The 26,375-nt window shown below is 36.8% G+C and overlaps 1 protein-coding gene across 5 annotated transcripts; it reads right to left on the minus strand.

Annotated features, from left to right (window-relative positions):
• Nucleotides 1-858: 858 nt before the first annotated feature.
• On the minus strand, nt 859-25,761 carry LOC107877975 (DDB1- and CUL4-associated factor 4). 5 transcript variants are annotated; one of them, XM_016724822.2, is made up of 15 exons: nt 25,580-25,760; nt 25,382-25,494; nt 21,204-21,344; nt 17,090-17,241; nt 16,865-16,941; nt 14,404-14,534; nt 9,016-9,243; nt 5,386-5,564; nt 4,983-5,083; nt 4,321-4,482; nt 3,440-3,495; nt 3,276-3,333; nt 1,659-1,776; nt 1,466-1,576; nt 859-1,381 (listed from the first exon to the last, which is right to left on the minus strand). In XM_016724822.2, the coding sequence occupies exons 5-15, from the start codon at nt 16,865-16,867 to the stop codon at nt 1,302-1,304; spliced, it is 1,227 nt and encodes a 408-aa protein (XP_016580308.1). In that variant the 5' UTR covers nt 16,868-16,941; nt 17,090-17,241; nt 21,204-21,344; nt 25,382-25,494; nt 25,580-25,760; the 3' UTR covers nt 859-1,301. The 5 variants fall into 5 exon arrangements, 4 of the variants coding, with proteins under 4 accessions (XP_016580308.1, XP_016580304.1, XP_016580297.1 ...); XM_016724818.2 differs by lacking the exons at nt 16,865-16,941; nt 17,090-17,241 and having other exon boundaries at nt 25,580-25,759; XM_016724811.2 differs by lacking the exons at nt 16,865-16,941; nt 17,090-17,241 and having other exon boundaries at nt 21,204-21,347; nt 25,580-25,759.
• Nucleotides 25,762-26,375: the final 614 nt, after the last annotated feature.

The following is a 26,375-nucleotide window of genomic DNA, read 5'->3' on the forward strand; positions in this document are numbered from 1 at the left end:
TTGAAACACAAAATACTGCTTTAGCCAACTCGTCCTCATCATTGTCCGAACGTGGAGCATCATCTCTAACTTTTCTTTTATATCCAATACCACTAACTTCTTCTAAAGGTAATGCATCTTCTTCTTGCGTTCGAGGAATTCCTAAATCAACCATTGAAATTGTATGTACAACAGAGTCAATACGCGGTATACTTCTAGTAACCATCTTCATAGGAGTATTATCCACCATTGAGAGATCAAAATGACGATCTGCAAAAAATCTAACAATGCTGGTATATAATTTAAAAATTGATGAAATACATATATAAGGTTAAAAATTAACCTAAAATATGAATGCCAGTTACTTGATATTATGAGGATTAGCGATTTATGGATTGCTATCATGAGAGAGATATGGATTGAAGAAAAAACCGCTTCTAAAACTATAGAATTTGGGGGTAAAGAGAGTGATTCGAAGGTAGAGAGAATATGCAGTTGGTGTACAGAGTAAAGTTAAAAAGAGTAGTCGTTGCTATATTTTTTCAACAAATATGGTTCTAGTAGCATGTAAGACTAGAAATCATAATTAATGTAAAGTGTACCACATGTCTAGGCTATAATAAGTAATTATGGTAAAGTGCAGCTACAACTGGTAATTGTTGCCTACTAGGGGCTATTACGGATAGTTTCCCCAAAAAGAACAAAAGGATTTGTGCAAAGGTACATAAAATCCTTTTTCACGTGTTGAGGAAGTTGGAAATATTAAAACCTTGTAAAACTATTCCAGACTGCCTCCGTGTTGACTGAATTTCAGTTCAATCCTTTTATCTCTTACTTTCTTTTCGAATAAAATCTTCCAACCCAGCTCAACGCACAAAGTGAACAGTAAACTAGCTTGATAAGCCAACATTATAAACAGCTGCTTTCAGAACATAAGATTTCCAGGACATACATGATTAGCCAAAGAAACTAAAATAAAATCGATCTAATAAATAAATCTGGTAAAAGTCTGACTAAGTTACAACCTATCCTGGACTTATTCAGTTCGAGACTCCTTTCTGTAAGTTATACATAATATGAGAAGGAAGAAACCCCTAAAGGCGAAGCTATGATTTCAGTCTCACCCCTAAAGGTGAAGCTATGATTTCAGTCTCAGCTCGTAACTTGAGATAAAGTTGACTTTATTAATGCTGCCAAGCTAGAATTAATGTTTGTCAGTTCCGTTCATAAACTGGTGTACGTAGTGTATCCTTCAAAACCAGCCGACAGACATGTGCTAAGTTCTGGATATTCCAAGTAAGAGACCACCAAGAACACATTCCTCAAGGCCAGTCCATGAAAAACAACCCTTCTTCAGATCCAAGCCATGCACCTTGGATCTGCTTTCCAACTCCTAGTAGACCTGTCAGAAATTGGACATTATTTGTCACAGGAAAGAAGAGATGTATTAATGGAGGGATATGGATCAAGCAAAGGCAGGTAATACCTTCAGGTTTTAGCCAGCGTACAACCGAGGGGATTGTATCCATGAACTTATTATCAAATAGCAATTCACCAGATTTGATACTCCATATCCGCAAATGATGGTCCTCTCCACCTAATAAGAGTACCTTTAGCCAGTGGTTCACATTTTTCTATTGCCCTGAGAAACAATATGCAAGCGTCATAAAGACAGCTACCTGACATGACAATTGTCTCTGATGGGTCAACTCCGAGCTGTATCCGACTATGAGAATTTATATTTCCCTCATATGATTGAATTGCACCCCTCATTAGACGATGATCATAAAGCTTTATCTGGAAGTATACTGATGTTACAAATAATCAATATGTATGATGAACAAGACAGACTAATTAAGTGATCCATTTCTCATCAGCACTAATTAAGTGATCCATTTCTCATCAGTCAAATCACTCAGTTATATGCACCTAAGACATTGACATAGAGTGCATAAAACACTGACCACCCATAAGAAACCATTCAGCTTTTGATGACAAATTTAGGGTTCGTTTTGGTTTGTGAAATAAAGGATAACCAAAATACGAGAATTTTTATTTCGCATGTCTATCGGAAACAACCTCTATACTGGGAATATACTGGGTATGCTGTTGTTCTTGTATTTGGTTGAACTTTTTATCTAGAACAAGCAATCTCGGGATTGTTTATACCACATTCAATATGTAACAACAATCCCAGGATTACTAATCATGGGATAGAACACCAATATGTTAAAGATGCCCTTCTTCAAAGCTTCTCCCAAGTTCCTTTTTAGAGAAAATAAAAATTCAAATTAAAAGTTTATCCCAATTTATCTAAGAATGAAACAAACCCATGTTTTATATTATATCCTGCATATCCAATTTTTGGTTCAATGAACCAAACATTTACCAATAAAAGTATCTCCGCTAAAATAAACTCGCCATTATTTAATCAATCAACATATTATGATCCTACTATAACTTGTTCAGCAACCAAACAACCCCTTGCACAAGGAGTTAATTCTTCTTATCGGGGACCCCCTCGCCGTCCTTTAAGAAAAAAAAAAGAATAAAGTTCAAAATATGAAGAAAAAATGCAAATATTCGCAAACAAGAGGTCAACTCAAACTACGAAAACGTGAAGATAACCTAAGTGGCGCTCCAAGAGACCAAATTTTAAGGCTTAAAATCAGAAACATTGGTCATCTTAGAAACTCGAGTTGCAGTAAAATCAGTCCTCTTATTCTAAATTGAGAAAACGAAACTGGTACTATACTATTGGACCTCTTATAAATTCAATGGAACTTTTTAGAAAGAAATGCAACAAAAGAGAGACCTTGTAAACAACCTAAAGAGTCGAATAATCACGCAAAGAAAATACTAGGTAATACTAGCACACCGCAATTGATGGCCAGTAGTCTTTCACTCTGTCTGTGTATCTTAAAAGTAATTGATAGCTAAGAGGAACTAAAGAATAATGATAATAATTACAAGCTTCTTAGCAAATAAGGAAATGCGATAATTTAAGATTCAGGTTCCACCACTACATTATGTATTTTTGGAATCTAAATAACGCATGTTCGCAAAGATGATTTTTCACTGTCACAACTACACTATGTGCAAAGATACTAACTGGTCTTCAGCTATTACCCTATATAAAAGGATCAATTCTTCTGGAAACCTTTTGACACAAACATTAAGGGACAGAGTTGTGTGGGATTTCAAGCCATCAAGATAATGCTCATCATCAAGGATTGCAAAAACAGCTGAAAAAACGACCAAGCATATAGCCCAAGGAATCACATTAAGATACTAACCGATCCATCCATAGAACTAGCCAGGAAACATTGATCATAAAGCCTCAAAGATGTCAAACTGCAATATCAGAAAAAGGGACAAAACTTCAAGGAAAAAATTTATTAATGAATTAAGCAAAGAAATGAGAAATCCCCGAGTAATATTGCAAAGAAAGCTCACTAACCAACATACAGATGACGGCATAGATATTTTGTTGCAGTGGTACATCTTCCCTTTGATCTGCATAGAAAAAAAAATCCACCAATTTGTATAATTGTTAATCTAACAAATATGGAGCTCTCATAATATCCTCAATCACAAAAATCTAAGAGTAGAGCAGAAAATCCAAAGCTATTAGGCCATTCGTAAATGAAAAATGATTTTCATAAAAAGAAGACAGCAGTAGGAGTTAAACTGTAAACTATTTTCCCATTAAATACTTCCATTACTGCAACATTAGAGAAAACTAATCCAATGACAATATGTTAAAGATGTGCAAATGATGTAAGCTCTTCTGTCACATTCATAGCCCCCAAGGCCCTACCTAAATGAAAACTGATACTAATACCACAAAGTAATTGGTATCTTATTAAACTAAAAGAACAATTTTCACGTTCAACATTTCCATTGTTGCAACATTTGGGACAGCTATACCAATTTCTGTAAATTAAATTTGTTGAAGTAATATAAGCTCCTAATCAAGTGCTCCTAATGATGCCTTTAGTTTGGACCTTGTCTTACATTAACCAATGCAATTTTATCTTTGGTTGTCTTGACTTGCCATTCACTTTAATGATTGAACTTTGTTGTCTCTAAATGAATTGCCCGACGATAAAGAGGGACTTAACTTTATGTTTCAGAATTAAACTCGACAGTTCCCAACAATTGTGTCCTGTTCCAAAATGAATTCTCTAATTGTTCATCTTTGAGTGTCAACATAAACTCAGAACATGTCTATAATTTGGAATAGAGGAAGTTCACTATTGCTCTGTCAAATGCACTGGGCTGGAAGGAAGTTCACCGAAAGAAAAGAACACAAACACTCCTAATGAAAGCAGTTAATACCTGGAATGAATCTCTAGCAGAATTTTTAAACCTACTAGAAGACCCATTAGAATGGCACGGAATTCTATTCTGAGCAAGCCTACCAGAAAAATCTCCTGGTTTTTGACGGATGTCGATGGGCAAAATTGTTCCATTTCTTAGTCCACATAAAACAATATTTTCCTGCAACAGAAAAGAAGCAATTCTGAGAACACAAATTCAGAAACTTCACCTTCCAGGATGAACAAGAGATGTTACAGATGATTCCAGGGGACGCTTCTCATTTCCAATTTCACAAAAATTCATCAAGTGAACGCCTTGTTGCAGATGACAGACATATTTAAAGAAGCTAGGCATATTATACATTCATGTCCACGTGTATCACAAAAGCAAGAAAGCTAAAAAATCCAACAGTTCAATTTTCAATAACTACATGAATGAATGTGACATAGTGCATACTTTGGACTGATTAATTATGTAACTAGAAACAAAAGTTAATCAATTTGGATTACTAGTTCACTAACAAACGGTGACATTTGTTATCTTCATGTATTTTAAAATCTTCTGAACAAATTGTCAATATGAAGGTTCACAAAATTATAAATCTCTTGTACAACTTATTGCACTTACGGAATGAAATAATAAGTAATTAATGCGCAAAGGATGGAGAATGAGAAATTTACCAAATTATCAAATTGTATGGAGAAAATGTCGCTTTTAGACCGACAAATCCAGGATTTCACTCCTGTTTCTATGTCCACCATTGCAGCTCCTCTATTGGTGCCTATATAACATTAAGCAAAATATAAGAAACTAGCAATGAATAAAAGTATTTTTCTTCCTGGAACTTCAAGAAAGTTTGCAGGACAAATAACTCAAATAGACACAACCCATAATTTTGATTTGAAAATTGACAACTTGGATCAGAAAAGAGCAGAATTTACTTCAAATGAGAGAGTAAAACATGACAATGTAAGCACGGGAATAGCTTTTCAAAGACCAATCAATCACAAAGTTGGATTACTATATTAGCAAAGGGACTTTATTAACTGCAAACATGTAGGAAATACAAAGGAAAGAACTTGCCTACTACTGCTTGTTTCTGATCACGGCTGCAATCTGCTGTCCAAACTGTATATTCAAATAAAGCAATCTCGGAAATTCTTCTTCTAAGAGGTGGTCTACTTGAATTAAGATCTAGTGGTTCACTGAGGTTCAGAATGTTGACTGCTCCACCAGATGATTCAGCTCCCAGAGTAGTTATCCTGAATTCTTGTGTTAAGTCTCACAAGTGTGACAAGAACATACGACCTCCATCATGTTTTGGTCGTCTTACTTTGAGTAGGTATGGACTTTAGAGTGGAGTGGGAAAACTGAAAATATTAAAGAGCAGCAAGCCCCCCCCAAAAAAAAGATGGCAGCTACTTATTATAAATTTGAAGATCTACAAGAATAAAAAGTTGGTTCTATTTAACTACTCTAGCCCTCCAACATACAAGAAGCAACAAAAGTAAATATTTTTAAAAAACAATACTATGTACAGAAAGGAATGACATTTCTGAACAATTCAAAAAGAAGGCAGAACAACCATCTTTTGCTGGACAGAGTATTACGAAAATGTTTCAATGGAAGATGAAACAAATACTTTACACCAGCAATTAAAGTAGTTTATTGAATTTCCCCTAGTGGTTTTGACGATGTGCATGGAGGCTTCGGATTTTGGGTTAGGAAAGGAGGAGGAGCTTCGCTTCTAGGCTTTACTAAAGCTTTCGAGTTGGTGATAGCTAACTCGTGCTTTCCGAAAAAAGAGGGCCACTTGGTTTCCTTTCGTAGTGCGGTGACTAAAACTCAAATAAACTACTTACTCCTTGGAAAGGGTGATAGAGACCTTTGTAAGAACTGCAAGGTTATCCTGGGAACTCTAATACCCAACATAAGCTCTTGGCGATGGATTTGAAGATTAAGAGGAAGGGGAAGAAGGTGGCCTCATTTGTCCTGCAGAGGATCAAATAGGGTGGCTTGACCCCTGCCCGAGCTTGGGAGACGGGGAAGAGGTTAATGGTGATTGGGTCTTGTGGGAGTAGTGAAGAAACAAACAACATGTGGGATAGGACAACTAGTTGCACTAGGAAAGCAGCTAGAGTGGTGTTAGAGGTTTCGACCGGTATCTTTGGTAGTCATTGAGAGGATTGGTGGTGGAAAGGAAAAGTCCAAGGCAAAGTGGAAGCAATGGTTTTATTTTTTTTGCAAAGTTGGTAGAGAGCAAAGGCGACCAAGAAAAGCGGACGAATAAGGAAAGGTATAGGCAACGAAGAAAGAGATGAAGTTAGCGGTTGCACGGCAAAAATGACACCTTTCGAACGCTTGTATGTCGAACTAGGGGATAAAGGCAGAGATAAAAATTTGTTCAGACTCGCCAAGGCGAGAGAGAGGTTCGAGACCTGGATCAACTGACGTGCATCAAAGATGAGGAAGACAAAGTTCTAGTGGAAGAGGCACTAATTAGACGGAGATGGAAAGCATACTTTCATAAACTCTTGAATGAAAAAGGGGACAAGGACATTGTATTAGTGATTTGGCGCACTAAGCGAGCCGTCGGGATTTTGGGTACTATACGTGTATTAAGGATGAGGAGGTTAAGGATGTTTTTCGTAGGATGAGCAGAGAAGAGTGCCCTGACTAGATGAGGATCAGGTTCCAGTGGATTTTTGGAAGAGCACAAACTGGGCAGGTATGGAAAGACTAACCGGGTTGCTTAATGTCATATTTAAGATGACTAAAATTCCCAAAGAACGGAGGTGGAAAACAATGATTCCATTGTACAAGAACAAGGGTGATATCCAAAACTGCAGCAATTGTACGAATATCAAATTGTTGAGCCACACTAGGAAAGTTTGGGAGAGGGCGGTGGAGATGAGGGTGAGGAAGGGCACGTCCATTTTCAAGAACCAATTCGAATTCATGTCTGGACAATTAACTACTCAAGTCATTAATCTTGCAAAAGACTAGTGGAGAATTATAGGTAAATGAATAGGGACTTACATATGATATTCATTGACCTACTACAAAATCCCGAGGGAAGTCCTACGGAGAGCCTAGAGGCTAAAGGTGTACTAGTGGCCCAGATTAGGGCGATGAAGGACATGTATGCTAGAGCCATGACTCGGGTAAGAACCGTGGGAGGAGGTTCAGATCACTTTTTAGTCGAGATGGGGTTGCACCAGGGATCAGCGTTTAGCCCGTTTCTATATGCCTTTGTGATAGATGATTTGATGGGGCATATTCAAGGTGAGTTGTCATGGTGTATGTTATTTGCAGATGACACAGTAATGATTAAGGAGACTTGCAACAAAGTTAACGCTAGGCTGCAGGTATGAAGACCAACTCTGGAGTCTTAAGGGTTCGGGTTGAGTAGGGTTGAAACAGAGATTTTAGAGAGCAAATTGACTGATGCAACGCAAGAGGCGAGCATGGAAGCGAGACTTGATACACAAGATGTCCCCAAAAAAGAGTTCTAAGTATCTTGGGTCTTTGATTTAAGGAAATAGGAGATGGACGATGATGTCATAAATCGTATTAGTGCGTCATGGATGAAATGGAGGCTTGCCTCTGAAATCTTGTGTGATAAAAAGGTACTATCAAAACATAAAGGTAAGTTTTACAGAGTGGTGATTAGACCAACTTTGTTGTATGGGGGAGTGTTGGCCAATTAAGAATTCTCATGTTCAAAAGATGCAAGTTGTAGAAATAAGAATGTTGAGATAGATGTGTGGGAATATGAGTGATAAGATAAGGAATGAGGATACCCAGGACTAGATGGGAGTAACCTTCGTGGTGGACAAGTGATGGAAACAAGGTTGAGAATGTTTGGGCATGTGAAGATGAGATGTGCAGATTCCCCTGTGAGGATGTGTGAGAGGTGGGAAATAGGGGGTATAAGGAGGGGTAATGGTAGGCCGAAGAAGTATTAGGGAGAGGTGAATAGACATGACATAGTGCAACTTCAACTTACGGAGGGCATGCCCTTAGATAGGAGAGTATGGGGGTCTCCAATTAGTCTAGAAGGTTAGTAAGCAGTCCAGCATTGTCTTGCTTTTCGATAAAATTGGGCTGGGTGATAATCCGGAGGACCGAATATGTCGTAGTACTAACCTTATTCATGTAGTTTCTGGATTTTGGTATGTGTTATCACCTATTGTCTACTATGTTTTACGTGATGGCACTATGTTGTTGATGTTATTGCTCTTTGCATGTATGCTCTACACGGCTTCCCTATTAATTGTCATGATTTCCTAGTTGTTTTTCCTTTCCATTACTTTTTGATTAGCTTCATTAAGATGTGGTCTTTAGGAAACAACCTCTCTACCTCCATGAGGTAGGAATAAGACTTGTGTACACTTTACACTCCCCTCCCCTCCCAGATCCCACTTAGTGGGATTTCACTGGATATGATGTTGTTGTACCCCACTTTGTGGGAATATACTAGGTACGTTATTGTTTATGATGTTGTGAACAGGCAAGTAAAATCTTATATACCCGACAAATCCAAAGCTCAGACCCTTGGATTGAAAACAAATGTGTAGTATGAGGCACCAAAGACATAAATCAGACCAGCCAACATACTTTATTATCATTGAAGAGGACATTATAACAATGAGGAACAAATCATATTTATGAGGCCATAAACTATTAATTGCTAACCCTTAAAAAGGATACAGAACATGCTTTAAAGAAGCATCACTAATCGGTGCAGGGTGCTTTTGGTACATCTTTATACAAGATATATTCGATGACATATGTACAAAAGCTCCTGGAGGTCTCCAGACATGTCCTGGTGAGTCATAAGAGCCTTCTGCATATCCATCTTTGAGAGGCCAAACACGATCTGGCAAGCATTTTACCCCTTGATTAAATTCTTGTCCAACCTCTCCAACTTCAAATAGACTGTGAATGCACTAGACTTCAAAACAATGCATTGGAAAATATATTCCATACCTTTATGAATTTTCAACAAGAAATAATCTATCAAACAAGTATCGATCACAAAAATTATAACTAATAAAGACAGTTCATGCTACTTAAAGATGTTGTAACCACAAACATGAATGTAAATATTTGATTGTAAAAGACTTGGCATGAAAAATTGAACATTTAAGGGTTAATTCAGAAAGCCACCTCGTAATTGGATTTGGTGTAATTACTGGGGATGTAATTGCACAACCTAGTCGTAATTACATAGCACAGTAATTAAAAAGACTTGTTTGTTTGCCATAACATAATTACAATGTAACTACTAACGTAATGTTTGGTTGCAAAAGTGTAATTACACAGTTAAATCTCCTAAATTTAAATAAAATTTAATTATCAAAAACTAAACTTTAATGATTGACAAATATGTGTCTATATAAGAAAGATAACTAAATTTTATCTATCACTAGGTATTGAAGATACATACTCCCTCCGTTTCAATATGTTTGACATATTTTCCTTTTTAGTCCATTTCAACAGGAATGACCCTTTCTCTTTTTAGGAATTCTTTAATTCCAACTTCCACATGGCATGTTTAAGAGCACAAGATTAAAAGATATTTTGGTAGATTTGAAATATTTTTAATGTAAGGCCACAAGCTTCTTTATTTTCTTAAAATTCGCGTCAAGTCAAAACAGGTCAATCAATTTTTAAACGGAGGACATATTATTTTTTGAAATATAGTATTAAATGACTATATATCTGTAACTAATACTGTAAAAAGTAGTTGAAATATAGTTTTAAAATAAATAATATTGTAACTGAATTAATCAATAAAAATTCTAACTAAGCAAACACAAAATAATAAATATTCCACACTGCAAAGTCACAACATAAATCTGGGGTCTATTCCACATTTTGAGCAAGGAAGAGAGGACAATTGCCAGAACATACACTAGATCTCCTCAATTTCTGGATACGAAAGGAAAGGGGGAGGGGGGGGGGGGGGGGGTAGTAAGAGTCAGAAGAAGTGGTGGAGACAGTCTCAAAACTGTCTGGTGGACTGCTTGGATGGAAAGGAATGGCAGAGTTTCGAAGATAAATTTAATTCCATTCAGAAGATCAAATTGAATTGTTTGTATCTTTATGTTTTTGGTGTAAAGAACAAGGCATAGATAATGAAGTACAGATAATAGATTTCCTAGGAGCTCTGCAATTGCTCTTTCATTTAGTGTGTAATCAACTTTTGGAGGTGGCCAACATATATATATATATATATATATAACCATAATTTCATAACATTATTCAAATGTTAAATGAAAAGTAATTTGTCGATCCTAACATCACTCAGTATAAATCATGATTGTCTATAGCCTCATTGAACCTTGAAATCCAAGTTTAATGACATCACTCATTATAAACCAAGTTCATAGATGACTCATTCTTTCTAATATAAGGAAATATAATATCAAAATTAGAATAGTAACATAACTAAGCGAAATGAAGAAAGAAAAATAAATAATACAACAAAATATGACAAATTATATGAAACCACATGAAGTATAGGTTGGAAAATGAGAAATAACGAGATGAAAAATATATTATGTAAAAAGAATTACATATTAGAGATGAATACATCTGGGATAAGGTGAGAGTGGACTCAGTGGACAAGATAGGGGAGGCAAGACTGATATGGTTCGGGCATGTGACAAGGATATGCGCAGATGCCCCAAAGTGGAGGTGTAGGTGTGAGAGGTTAGCTATGAATGATTTCAGGAGAGGTAGAGATAGATTGAAGAAGTCTTGAGGAAAGGTGTTTAGACAGGACATGGTGCAACTTCAGCTTACTAAGGACATAATCTTAGGTAGCAGATTGTGGAGGACACTAATTAGGATAGAAGATTGGTAGGTAGTTAAGTGTAGTCTCGCTTATCCTTCCATAGTAATAGACGTAGTTTTACTCTTGTAGGTTCTTATTCATTAAGATTACACTGGGTATGTTGTTAAGCTTGTAATCACACCATGTAATTACTAGTAATTCCTAACCTCTGTAACACCCCGCACGTTTTGGGACACCCAATTAAATTAGAATATGAGAAAATACATTTTTACTTCTTAAATGCCTTAAACATTTATGAAAAACTTTTAGTTACGATACATTTGTGTATGTACTTATCCTATAAACTTTTTATAATATATTAATATTTTAATGGAAATACTAAGTCTAGCAGGATAGAGCAATTATTATTTTAATAAGTAAAGATAACCAACTTATTAAGTACTAAATTGGTGGAGTTGAGTGAGTTATATTAATTAGCAGGTGCTGCTCACATCTTTCACTATTAATAATGAGTGAAGGACAAAGCACTCTAATATCTCTATCTCAAAGCATTTAGATCCTTATCAATTAATGATAATAGTAGCCGCAACCTTTTCATATTATTAGAAGGGATATTACTACCACCATTGCTTGCCAATAAGAGGCGGAAAGAAATTAATACGATGCTCACCGTCTGCTTATAGTGAAGTGATATTTTAGGCTACTAACACTTAGGTAGTGGACAGATCCCTCGTATTTATTGCATATTTGGGTATTAAAATCTCCTTAAGAGTATTGAAACCTCGGATTCGAGGTATGTAAAGGCTATTCCCTTCTTTCTACATGTTTCCTTAAAGATTAGAAGCGATACAGCGAGATTATTATCACACCATGCAAAGCAAATCAATGTTCAACTAGATTGTTTCTAGAAAATTCGAGGTATGCTAAATTATTTTCATATCATCACTAGCTAAAAGGTAAAGAGATGTTACATAATTGATTTGGATGGGTAATTGATGAAGTGAAATTTCCGTGAAGGAATGGATAGCCATAGTGAATATATGTTCTGCCGATTTACCCATAGCCATGGTTGCTGGCTGTTGGCTGCCCAAGTTGTTATATTCGGCTCTTGTCGGGATTCTTATTCCATTAGTAGAGACCCTGTTTTAGATATGTCGTAGAGATTATTCTTATAGGTCGCTTATAGCTAAATTGCTCGCCTTCGGCTATTTGATAATCCGTGTTGCCCTCGGGCTATTAGTTAGCTGCAGAAACATGACTCATGCTTATGGAGCTTTATACAAATTGCCTAAGGGTCTCTTGAGATAAGTGGAAGCCTACGGGTTATTCCAATTGCCTCCAGGGCTAATATGAAGCCAATGGGCTGTTATGGTCACCTACGAGGTTATACTGATGCATGTTCACTTATGGGCTGCTCTGATTGCCTACAAAGGCTAAACGTTGATGCCTACATGGCTATGTTGATGCCTACATGGCTATGTTGATGCCTAAGAGGGCTATAGGTGCATGCTTATGGGGCTATGTTAATGCTTTCAAAGCTATATTGATTGCCTATGGGGCCAAAAAATGACCATAGCAGCGATGGATATGATGCTATATGTATTTTATTGTGACCAAAAAGGGCATATAGACTGACTTGTATCTACCGATCTTACGGGAGCCCAAGTAGGTTATTCGGTTGATGTTTGTACCTTCCTAGCTTATGGGGCCCCGGTTAAGTTGTTGTTTGACTATTGTTTGTATGCTTAGATCTAGGAGCAAGTAGATATGCATGGTTATCTTTGACTTTCTGATATGGTCACTTTCAACATTTTATGATTTCTGGTCAGTTAATCTCTCGCCTTACATGCTCGGTACATTATCTCGTACTGACGCCCATTGCATTCATGCCTGCAGGTCTCGACAAACGACCAGACAGACCTTCTCAGTAGCACGGCCGAGCTCCAGCAAGTTGGCTAGCCCCTTGCTTTCGAAGCTGCCAGAGTTTCTAAGGTTAAATTTTGGGTAGGTCGGGGCCAAAACCCGGCCAAGTTTTACTACTCTTAGAGGCTTGCAGACTTTGGGTTGTATAAATGTGTGTTGTTGGTCATGCTGACGTCATTATTTTGTCCATTTAGCATAGCGGCCTGTTGGACTTGATTGCATACATATACATGTGCTTGATTTATATGTTTCTACATACAATGTGGCCTCGACAGCCCACACGGGATTCAGTTTTAATCCTATATGAATTGTTGGGACTAACTGAGAGTTTATTGCAGGTTATGTTGACAGGGTCCTTGCCGGCCGAGGGCTCATTTATAAGTCGAGATATACTTGTTTGTTTTCTTGATTTTGTGGTTGGTATTACTCTAGCAGCATAGTTGTCCAGCAAGGGTCAACTCAGGGTCAAGCGTTGCACTAGGTGCTAGTTGCATCCCTAAGTTGGGGCGTGACAAACTTGGTATCAAAGCAACATCGTATCCTGGAGAGCTTGCAAGCCATGTAGAGTCTTGTTTATAAATGTGTTATGCACCACATTTGATAAGCAGAGAGCTACAATGCATGCTAGAATGGTTACCACTTTTTCATTTAAATCGTGCTATAGAACCGAGTCTTAAGGGTTGAGTTTCCAAGCTTATGATTGCTATTTGTATGCAGAGGTTAGAGGGGGATGTCTGATACAAGATAAACCACAGGCCACAGCTAGCCAGAGGCTAGACGCAGCTACAAGTGAGGGTACTAGCAGGGTACCACCGCCAGAGATGGCCTAGGGTGAGGCCTAGAAGCTGACGCATTGCCGGAGCTGCGAGTGTTGGCAGCGCCTACGGCAGTCTCTAAAAGATATGTTTTATGGGATTTGGTCGCCGAAGCTAGGGAAAGCTTGTGTGATATTAGTTTCCCACAACACCAATAAAGGGCTCAGAAAGCTTCCGTTACACTGAGGGAGAAAACTCGACATCTTTTTGAGGAAAAGCAACTCTAGTGCTGCAAATTTAAAAACCTCAACTCAAAAGGCAGTAATGGCTCTGATACCATAAAGATTTTAGAATAAGAACGACTTCATGTATTTCTGTGCCTTTATATCTCATTGGAAAGACTACTTGTACAATGAATATATGACTAATTAAGGAAAGACAATCAACTACAATAAGAAATAACACTAGAAAAAATGAAGTCTCACTAACACAATCAACACAGAGTGTTATTCATTATTAAACAACAATAAACTTTTGCATCCATACTCATAAAAATACACTCTTACAACAACTCCAGTTGAGTTACTCTTTTAGCTTCAATTATAACAGAAGACATACCACAATGAGCCATTCATGCCACCAGTCAACAGAATATCAGTTTCCAACAGGCCCTCTGGCATGTTTAGATCAATAGTCAAGTGCTCCAAAGCACTGTCAACAACTTTTTGAGTCCCATCATACTTCCAAATCTGAATGCATACAGTACATATATTTTCAAATTAGAGTACATTATAGCGCATTAATAACCAAAGACAAGGACGACAAAGAGTCGGCAAGGCTTAACGATACAATACATTTCCCTTATCTATCAACTATCAAGAGGGAATTAAACGCCACACAAGCCCCACCTTTGGTGACAGTTAGTCATAATAGAATGGACAGAGTCCTACATCTTAAAACGAAACTAATGAAAGAACTAATTTCACCCCTAGAGATGGAAATTCGGCGATAAACTCACTCCTCTCTGACCCTCCATCCAACACCAAACCCAAACAATCAGATATTGTGAAAGAACGAAACAATAAGATAGAACTGGGAAAAGCGAAATGATTAGGTAACAATAAACATAACAAGACTCCTATCCATGGGATGAAGACATACTAGAGAAAAAGGACAAAATTTAATTAGAATTGGTGAAGGTGACAAAGCCCCAGGTTCAGTGGCTTCAGATTAGTTCAATTTTTTTTCCAAATGTAAGTGGTAAAGCATGACATAGTCAATACTCAATACTATGAATCAGTATCATCAGTTCAAAATTTTCAAAAAGAGCTTCAGGCATCTTATATGGCACTGTGATTCAAAATAATAATACTCCTTTAATTCCAATTTAATTGTCTTACTTTCTTTTTTAACCCGTTTCAAAAAGAATGTGTCTCCTTTTTTGGCAACTCTTTAATGCTAACTTTACACTTGGCATGTTTAAGACTACAAGATTAAAGGGCATTTTGGTACATTCTACATATATTTAGTTTAAGACCACAAGATTCAAAAGTTTCTTTAGTTTCTTAAACTCGGTGTCAAGTCAAAACCAGACAAACAAGTTGAAATTGGAGAGTAATAATAATAATAACAATAATAATAATCAATTTGAAGGACAAGGAACTATGGTTTTCAGACAACGTATATACAAAACTACAGCAAAATTACTTGCAGAGGCTAAAGTGTTGCACTAGTAAACTCGTTTTGACGGTCAGATGGTGTTTGTCATTTCAAGGCAGATTACAGATACCATCTTAGTTCCCAATAAACACCTGGGTAGAAGTGAGGCAAGGTAAGGTGTATCTGCTTAGTAAACAGGATGCTGAGAAGGTCTTCGACAGTGTAAAATAGAGTTTCCATTCTGCTATTGTAACATCTCACACTAAGTAACTTGCCAAGTAACTCCAAGGGCAATTTCGTCCTTTCATTTTTACCTTAACCCCGAGTGATTTAAACCTTTTTTATTCATCAGTATCCAAACGTTTGTTTTTCCTAAGCTAGACGTTATTTCAGCAGATAGAAGTCCCTTATTTTTCCATCAGTTACAAGTCTCTCTATCTTCCTCATTTACACACATTAAAAACTCCCCTTTCTCCATCAGTTTCACATACGTAAAATAAATCCCTTTGTTTTCGCAGTTTCACAGGTGAAAAGCTCCTCTTTCTCCTTCAGTTTTACATGACTAAATATCCTCTTTCACTTCTAAAACACTGCTCTCAACAATCTCAAGAGAATTGATTCAAGAAAGCAAGTCGAAATCCCTTCTTCCGATCTCAAGTTCTTTCAACGTTTAGAGGTATGTAGAACCATTTCTTGCTCATGTTTCTGGACTTTTACTGTTTTCCAATTCAAATTACTCTCAAATTATTTTGGTTTAAAGGACATTCTACAATCTTATCAATGAAATTGAATGGTTTAAACGAGTTGTAGGGATGTGTAAGGACAACTCTCTGTTTCTTGTTCTTTTCTGAATTTTGTGAATTCTAATGTCCGTCGTGATTTGATGTGTGAATTCTATATCTTTTTTTTTTCGCAATAACTATGAAAGGCTACAATTGCAAAGTCAAGTGATTACACCTAGAGATTACCCCATTCTTTAAGAGAAGTGAGCCCTCATCAACGAGAACTAATTATAAAATTTGTTGATCAAAGACGACATCTCTAAGTTCTTTTTGAACTTCTAAGCATATATGCTCTTTCTTTGACTTCATTTTGCATTTGTTTCGAGATTGTACCTACGTATATAACACGGTTTCTGTACACTGTCCACTTTCGAGCAGTACATATTTAATACACCAGCGCCCCAGCCTTGTAGTTGAAATATGCTTCTTTACTTTTTCCAAGTGCATAATTACAAAACAAGAACCAGCGTAGACTACTAGTTCTCTCGCTGCAGCGTTCAGACAACAGAATACATCCTACATACTGTTACATCGCTATTTCCAATCTATCCTACTCTATTAAGTAAATACATTACATAGTAAGTAAGAGCAGCATCCTCTTCAAGGTACTCCATCTAAGTTGTGCAAAGGTAGCCTACCATTTTGCGCCTTCTCTGTCTCTATAAACATGAACTTCAATTTCTCGACAGACTTTGTCACAATGGAAATGACCCGCCTGAAAATTGATTGCACCTTTGACGGATTTATTCTTAGCCTAGAAGCATGTCCATTAAAGTTTGTCTTGCCAGCTTCCCACATATCCCTTGTAACATAACAGAACAAAAAGAAAGAAAGAACGAACTAATGATCAAAAGATTCAATACCTATGCCACAGAATACACAATCAAGGTAGATTTATCCAAAATCCCTGAAGTCTCTGCATTGTAGCTAGTCTCTTCCATGTTGCCAACCAAACAATCAAGTAGTATATTTGTGTTGTAATCTTTAACATAAACTCCTTGGAGTTCTTCTTAATCTGAAGGATATAAACTTTTAATTAATTTTGATAAGACATAGTAAATGGGAACTCTAACTTTTAGATATGAACTCCAAACTCTCAACTACAACACTTCAATTTGTTCATTAGTTTCATTAAGTGTGGAGGAAGCTGTGATATGATATATTGTTATAATGTAACATCACTTTACTATTCATGACCCTAAAAAAATGCTTAATAACTATAATCATGCATGAGGTATGATCCCAAAGAGGTTGATTTTCCAAGCATGAGCCCTAAAGGAAAAATTCATGATCAGTGGCCTAAATGGCAAACATATGAACACGAGCCTAAATTGGCTAAAATGAATATGAGCCTAACAAGGCAAACATTTTGATCAAGAGCTAAGAACTAAGAAGATAAACGCGTAACATTATGAGCTTAGGTTAGTTAGCTGACCGTGAAGGCATAGGTTTAAACGACGAATGCTTGAAACTATGTTCGCCGGCATAGGATAGAGATTATTTCGCAAGTCAGATGACTCTTTTTTCATGTGTCCCGAAAAGGGGCTAACCATGGATACTTGCTAGCAAATAATGTCATGTCATGTCCTATGCCCAACAAGGTATAGGATGGCTCAGCTGATCATGCCGAGATCCGACTCCATGTGCTCACATGGTGGTTTATGACGATTCACTACTTTCTCCCACAAATAATCAAAGGAATTAAATTTACCTTACTTGGCCAATTATAAATTTAGTTTATATTCTTGTTCATTTTCAATTGTCATCATTTACATTTGAATTTATTGTCATTTCTAATCTCTTGATATACTACCCTCCTGAAATGGTTTTGCATACCAATACATTCCACGTATTGACTGTCTTTGGCGCTACATGATGTAGGTTCTAGATCTCAAGTCCGCGGTTAGGTGCCTCATTAGGATTATCATCTTCTACTATTAGTGAGCCTCCTTTCTACCTGGGGCAAATTTAGATATGACAATTTCTCTATGTTCCTTTCAGTATCAGGGTATGTCGGGGCCTTTTCCCGACAGTTATAGTTAGTCATTAGAGGCTTCACAGACTGGTTTAGCTGTCAAATAGATCTTGTAATTTTTAGTCTTATTTATCATGACTATTGTATCTTCGGACGTTAAGTGATATTAATAGACGTTAAGTGATATTAATGAACATGATGAAAGACTTTCTCCTTTAAGAAATCTTATTTTATACTATTTCCTCTCTATTCATTATGTTAGTTGTATGCTCATGTGCTTTGTTCGCTCGTACTAGCAATAGTATCGGGTGCATGCCACGTCTAGGGCCTCGACTCGGGCCATGACAGCTATGATGGAAGACATGGTTTTTGAGGAAAAGTGGATTAACGGGATGAAGTATGTATCTTCATCAACATTGTCCTGAGGGTTCCTTTCCAACTAAAGGGAATTCTTTCTTTCTCATTCTCTTGTTGGATCAAAACCACCGGCTCCGTAGAACTCTTCCACCATAAAACGCCGCCCCTCTTCACCTCCTCGTTGATCCAGCACCATAACCAGCTCTATTTTCCATTGAATGACCTTGAACCACCATTTTTGCCGACGAGCAGATCTAGCAAGCTCAGTGTTTGGAGTCTAACCCTAGCTGAATTTATTTTTCACAGTTTTCTTGGTCATGCATTTGACAGTGATCTAATTTCAAGATACCTATATTTTAATAAACCTAGCCTTGGTTAATTTTTAACCTGTTCTTTAAAGAATGTTTGATTCTAATAGAACAATATTTAATTGGTTTTCGTTGGCAAGAAAATTCAACGAATTTGGGTTATTGTTTTTTTGTACCAGTGGAGAGCAATTTGACTTCAGGGATTCGGCCCATTTGATTAGAGGACCATGTTCTTTGTTTAGTTCTCTTTGTTTTCTGTGTTTATTTCAGGTTTCAGGCGAAACAGTGTTCAGATAACACAGTTCCGATGGACATCAGAGAGGAACATGAGGCAGCAGGGGAGGCGAGGGCACCACTGGAAATTGATTCACATCTCAGGTTCTACCTTCCAATTCCTAGTTCTACTGCGATTCAGCATTTGTTTCTAGTTGTTGTGCATATTTGTTTTCTAGTCTCTTGCTTGATTCTGCCCCTGTTTTATAGTTCTTGGGTTGGGCATATTGTTTTCTGGTTTCTTGTTCAATTCTGCCCCTCTTTTGTAATTCTTGTGCATAACTGTTTTCCTAGTTTCTTGTCCGATTCAGCCTCTGTTTCCAGTTCTGGTTCATAATTATTTTTTGTTCTTGTTTGATTCTGTCACTGTGTGCTATTTAACTTTTCATTCTGTTATTTTGACTTTGTGCTGTCATAGTGTAAGCCTAGTAAAAAGACTTTGTGCTGTCATAGTGTAAGCCTAGTAACCTCTACATTATAGCAGTTTACAGTTTATAGGGTCTTTGGGGAATGATGGTAGAGTAAGATCATGTCCGGTGGGGCGGGGGGGCGGGGGTCAAGGGTGGCAAGGAGCTAAGGCTAGAGATGTAGACGAGTTTAAATTTTGGTTCTCGGGAGCTCAAGGAATTGTAATCACGTAGGCATTTTTTAGTAGATAGAGAACTTAGGGAGCTAGTGGTAGAAGTCAGGAGGATGAACGACGCGATGCTGACCATTAAGCTAGTCATTGGAGGACTTAGCTTGAACGTAATTAGTGAAAACACACCACAAGCGGGCTTAGACAGAGAGGTTAAAAGCGGCTTTCGGAAGATTTGGACGAAGCTGTGAGGGGCATTCTGCATATAAGAAGCTATTCACAGGAGGAGACTTCATTGCCACATCAGGACAACTTCATGGGGGTATGTTGATGTACATATCGGTTTTGGTTTTGGGGATACTGGGATAGAAACGAAGGAGGAGTTCACTCCTGGACCTCGCAAATGCTTTCAGTTTGTTGATAGCAAATTCGAGTTTCCTGAAGAAGCAGGATCACTTGGTGACCTTTCATGGTACGGTGGCTAAGACTCAGATAGATACTTACTCCTTAGAAAGTGTGATATAAGTCTATGTTAGGACTCCAAGGCTATCCCAATTAAGTATCTTACAATGGAACGTAAGCTCAATTATAATTGTCTGTGCTAGAGTTCCAAATGTTTAACTAAAATGACAGCATTTTTGTTATCTTCATATATATGTGGACTAAATAAATCTGATTCACATTCCTGAGGTTTGGTTTTTGTATCAAATTCAGTATGATCTTTGTTTTATGCTCGAAGGTTAAAGGTGCATAACCAAATGCTTGTCACCAACTTACACTAGCACTTCTGTTTAGAACTGAACCAAACCCACTTTTCTGAGCCCTTTTCATGTAGAAGAAATTCAACTACTGAACCAAAACAAAATTGCCAGTAAAATGGAAGGTCAACTAGGGGCAATATCCAGATTTATATACAATGTCAGGACAGGCAAAATGATCTCAACACAAAGTATTAAGATGCTAAGGGCATACCAGCAGGGATGATGCTTGTTTATCCAGGAATTCCATTTGAAAAATTTAAATTTCCTATTCTCTATCTTCATATTTATGGGACAAGAACATTTTGCTCAACTGTTATATCGGATACACATTTTTCAGGCTTGGTTTTTGCATCAAATGCAATATGATCTTTGTTTTATGCTTGGAGGCAGAGGGTCCATAACCAAATGTCTGTGACAAACTTACATTTTTTTTAGAAGTCCGTATAACTTCAAAAGTATCATTCTTTATGAATCAAGCTCCATTCAAACAAAGGGAGCATTTGCTTCTTTGAGTGAAGACTTGCAATCTCATTTAGAACTGAACCAAACCCCACTTTTCTCAGCCTTTGCTTTGCAATTTTCATCTATCAGAAATTCAACTACTAAACCAAAATAAAATAACTAGAAAGACGGAAAGCACAACTAGGTGTTATTTCCAGATTTATATACAATGTCAAGGACATGCAAAATGAAGTCAACAGAAAGATTAAAGGTGCACAGAGATACCAGAGGATATGATGCTTTCTTCTTCAGGTATTCCATTTGGAAATTTATTTTCCCTTTTCTGGATGCAATGACTTTACCGCACAACTCTCTAACGTGGAGTAATTTATTGCTCCTTGATTCCATGCATTTCCCTTTGTCTCTCTGCTACAGTGTAAGAAGGATTCAGCTGTATTAGAACACTAATTGAAGGCAAAGAAGGGAAAATGCAGTCTGGTTCACCAACTGTAAAAGAATATTTTCCAAGATAAACATGAATATCAAGATTGGAAAACCTGGTAAAATGAGTCTATAATCAAATATACATGAAGTCGACAGAGGAAATGCAACAATAGTTCCTTCATTGTGACCAAGAAAATGATGCAAGTGGCAACAATTTCTCTCTGCAAGCTATAATAGTGGGTGCATGCATATAACCCTCTCCAGGGCACCATAATATACAAGCTAGTGCACTAGCCTAAACTTATATGCTTGAAATTCACATGGAAAGTGCACCTAAGGGCATGGCCTAGTGGTTCAATGAAGTTGGGTTGAGCACCATGAGGTCTCAGGTTCAATTCCCAACAGAGACAAACACTAGGTGATTTTTTCCAATCTGTTGTTCTAGCTCTGGTGGAAAAAGTTACTTGGTACCTGTTGCTGGTAGGAGGTGACAAGTATCCCGTGGAATTAGTCAAGGTGCGGGCAAGCTGGCCCAGAGACCACGGCTGTCAAAAAAAATTCACATGGAAAGTACCATTTGATAACAATTTGACACACATGAATAGGAGCTTTTTTCTCCTTTTCCTTGTTCACAGCAATGGTCCATTGACTAGGAATGTATACATTATATAACACTTCAATCAACTGATAATACCAATAGCATGACACCTATAATAAAATGTTTCATCTACTGCACAGCAGAGCTTCTTCGCCCTGTATTTACATCAATGCAAGTGACCACAAACTAACTGATGTGCGCTCTCCATTAAATTATATCAAAGACAACTTTCACTATTAAATCAAGATTAATCACATATCGAAGTGCTTTCTTCCATCTTTTTCCCTTTCTGATACACTATGTGTTAATCAGTTAAAGCATCCCCTTGTAGATATATGCATCCCAACAGCTAGAATATGTTATATAGAGTCTGCTTCCTAGATCTTGTTTTCTTACGGTGAAGATATCTTGTTTATTCTCTTCCATTTTCATACAAAACATCTTTGTCAGTTCATGATTTTTCTTGTCAAATGAAAAAAATTGCATCTCTGTTTTTCTCCTTTTAACATTGTCAATTTTTATTTTTTTTTGATCATGTGAGATTGGAACCAAAAACGTACATTTTATTCGTTTGAGAGCTACAAATTATAGTACAGAAAAGCAAACACACAGAATTAAATCGCTTGAATCTAGCAATATGAGAATCAAATCAAGATATGATCTTATTTGATCTAATTACCTAACCTATCTATAGCAAATCAAATCTGATTTTATCAGTTCATTAATATTCTACAAAATCAAATCTTAAATATTCACAAATCAACACTCCCCCTCATCTGTCATGCCTAACTTGCTTACAAGAGTTTCAAATTTTGGCTTAAACAAGCTTTTTGTGAAAATAGCTGCAATCTCCTCTTTTATGAAGTGCCTATCGACTTCAACATATTTTGTTCTATCATGTTGAACTGGATTGTAAGCAATACTTATGGCCGCTTTATTGTCACAATACAACTTTATTGGTAAACCAAACGGTTTTTTGAGTTCTTCCATCATCTTCTTGAGCCAAATCATTTCACAAATCCCATAGACCATAGATCAGTATTCAGCTTCAGCACTGCTGCGGGCTACAACATTCTGCTTTTTACTCCCCAAGTCACAAGATTTTCCCAGATAAATGTACAATATCCAGATGTCGACCTCCTGTCAATAGTAAAACCTGCCCAATCTGCATCAGTAAAGCTTTCAATGCCCCTATGTTGACTTTTTCTGATATAATTTTGGAACATGAAGGGCATCAAAAAGAGTAAAAAAAAAAGGGTTAGTTTGATTGTCCCTTTCCCAGCAATTGTTGAGAAGGAACCATTAGCAACTTTGACTTTTTATTTCCTGCTAAAGGAGTGTAAGTCGAGAAAAAATGGGAGTTCCATGTCATGTGATCACTAGACCCTAAATCTATGATCCAAGAGCTTATACTAGTAGAATCTGTACTTAAAAAAACACATGGTACATTACCTGTTTGGGTAAAAGAACAAGTGGGAGTAGAAGGATTAGGTTTACCAGATTGGAGTTGAGATTGGAGAAGTTTGTGCAGTAGCTCTAGCTGTTCCTTGGTAAATGGTGGCATTTAATTTCAGACCCGGTTCTTCGTTGATACACTGAAAGGCTTGGTTGCCATGGTTTTCTGTCCTTTTTTGTTCCAGTTGGGCGGTTTTCCATGGATTTTCCAGCAAGTCTCACGAGTGTGCTAGTATTTTTTGCAAAAATCACATCACAGCTTCTTCTTCTTTTCATTCTCATTTTCCGCAGCAACTAAAGCAGATGACTATATTTTTTACTTCCAGATAGGAGTCTATTTTTAGCATAACATTCTTCCTTCTTTTTTATGCCTAATTTCAGAAAATGTTTCCCTCAAAGTGGACAGTGGATTTTTTCCAAGTCGTCGAAAACGAAGTTCGTCAAAATCTTGGTTCAACCCTGCTAAAAACAGATATACCCTCACTTTCTTCCATTTTCATTTCTTTTATGCTATCCTTCGAACACTCTCATTCATCATTATAGCATTGATCTAATAGGGAAATCATCTCATTATAGTAAAGAACAACATTTCTCTCATAGTTTTTGGTACAACATGGTCATGGAAAATATGTTAAAAGAGTCATTATTGACTTTCTCAGTTCTTTATACACAGTGACGTTCATGTTTGGATGTACTTTTCACTAGCAATCCCTTTATGCTAGTTTACATTAATAATATGCCTTTATTACCTATCAAACCCCATTTTACAAAATGTGGCATGTCGAAGACCATTCAATCTCAGGGTACTTTTTGAATGTTAACATATTCAGCTTATGTTTCAACGGTCTTCCTTTCTTACTTAATCCATGTGTCCAATCAAACATTGTCGTATAAAATGAAATGGATATCAAATCAACATCTTGAACTCCAAATATAAGCAAATGCCATCACATAAAACGGAATAGAGGCAGTAGTAGCAGCAGCTACCCATGCTTCCAAAATTTTCCTCAACATTGTTCACTTATTAGAAGCAATCTAACAAATCTTCATTCCAGCATATTTAAAATTTTACGATGACCAATGCCAGAAAGACAAAGTAAAGGGATTTTAGCAATTTTGGCTCTTTCTAAATTTCCAAACATAGCTTTCTTCTCCTAAAACATATTAAAAACATAGGCAAAACTAAAACAAGTGATACATCTAGTTTACATAAGAATCAAGCGAACAACAATAAAGACTATACATCAGCCTCATGCAAGTTGTGTCAGCTATATAATCCTCACTAATCATATTTTTCATAACCAAGCAAATTAGAAGAAAAAGGTAGTACTTGGATTAAATTCCGCAATATAACACAACTGAACTCGAAGAATGCTAGCCCTGGCAAATTTGCATTCTAACAATATTAGTTTCTGTTCTAATGTTGCTCTGCCTGACAGTTTGCTGTTATTGCACTACTATTGCAAATATTAATTTTGCATCATTCTCCGAATAAAAGTATCAGTTTCTGAGTTTTCTCTGCCTGAGTGTTTGCTACTGCTGCATTACTTTTTTTTTATAACTGTGATGTCCAGTCCACCTTCCATGGTGCCACTTCCCAACAACAACAAGTAAGGTACCACGTAACTCTGTCCTAGATGAGAAGAAATCACCTAGTAATTTTTTTTCTCTGTTGGGGTTTGAACCCAAGACCTCGTGGTTCTCGACCCACTTCCCAGACCATTGCATCATTATTACATAATCTTTATTGCTAGCAATTTAAAGCAAGTCCCCTTGGTACTTTTCTCCCTCTTTCCTTTCCCCAAATACAATGGAAGACAAGTTTTCAAAAGTTCAATGGATAAGCTACACTTAGGATGCAAACAGTGTAACATATGGTCTCAATATCACATAACAGACTATTGTATTTTGGCAATATTGTCATCCATGTTACTCGTATAAAAACAGCTGTAGTTGTCAGAATTACCTTGGTGGAGATAGTAGGTGGAGGCGATTTTCGTTTCTTAGAAGAGCCAGGAATGGGACCCTTAATAGGGAAATATCTGTTCTTCTCCGCATCATAATAAAATCCAGGAAGCTCTGAATTTGTTTATATAAATCAAAAATCAATTTGTTTTACTCATTAAAGTAATGATGAAAAAGGGATTGAGTGAAGAACAAAAACCTTTTGGCATCTCTTATACTTTGCAACAAAAGAAATCAACCTACAGAGTAATGAGATTTCTTTTTTAGCTCTGCAACTAACTGTGCTGCGAAGACGTAAATTGTCAACTTTTGCCGCCAGAGGAGAAAGAGAATAGCTTCAAAGAGTCAGACGGGTCGGCCTCTTCCAATAATACTGCAATGTAGCCCCACTATTCGTAAATAAGTGTCATTTTGGATTCGGCACACTTCCAACAAATTACTAATTCGTAAAAAAAAAAAGTAATTAAGCAAATCACATAAATATATAATTTAAAAACCAATATTCTAAAACCTCTCAATATTTTCTACTTTTCTAAAAATATCACTAGAAAACAGATAAAATCTAACAAATAAAATTTAATAAAAGGTAAAAAATCATATATAACAAATTAGATACATTAGTTACAAGACGCATTGCAACTTTTTGCTAATTATCTTAAATTAAGGGTGTCAAATGAGCGGATTGAGTTGAGATAAAAAATATTAAATGGGTTGAATTGAATATCGGGTTGCGCCATGACCCACCCAAATTCACTTTGAATTGAAATGGATAAAAAACAGGTTGGATTTTAACCCACCCAATTTGACCCACTTAGTCTAAAAAATATTAACATATTGATATTTATTTATTGTAAATCCAACTCAAGAAAATAAATTTGAATGAGGTTGAAAAGTTGGATGGGTGGTATAGAGAGTGAGGGTGGGGTGGGGTAAGATTTTTTTTAAAAATAAAAATTTATTTTTTGGGGAGGGGTGTGGGGTAGGGGTTGGGGGTT

This window comes from Capsicum annuum, chromosome 1 (assembly GCF_002878395.1).
Source record: "Capsicum annuum cultivar UCD-10X-F1 chromosome 1, UCD10Xv1.1, whole genome shotgun sequence".
In the NCBI taxonomy this organism is placed as follows: domain Eukaryota; kingdom Viridiplantae; phylum Streptophyta; class Magnoliopsida; order Solanales; family Solanaceae; genus Capsicum; species Capsicum annuum.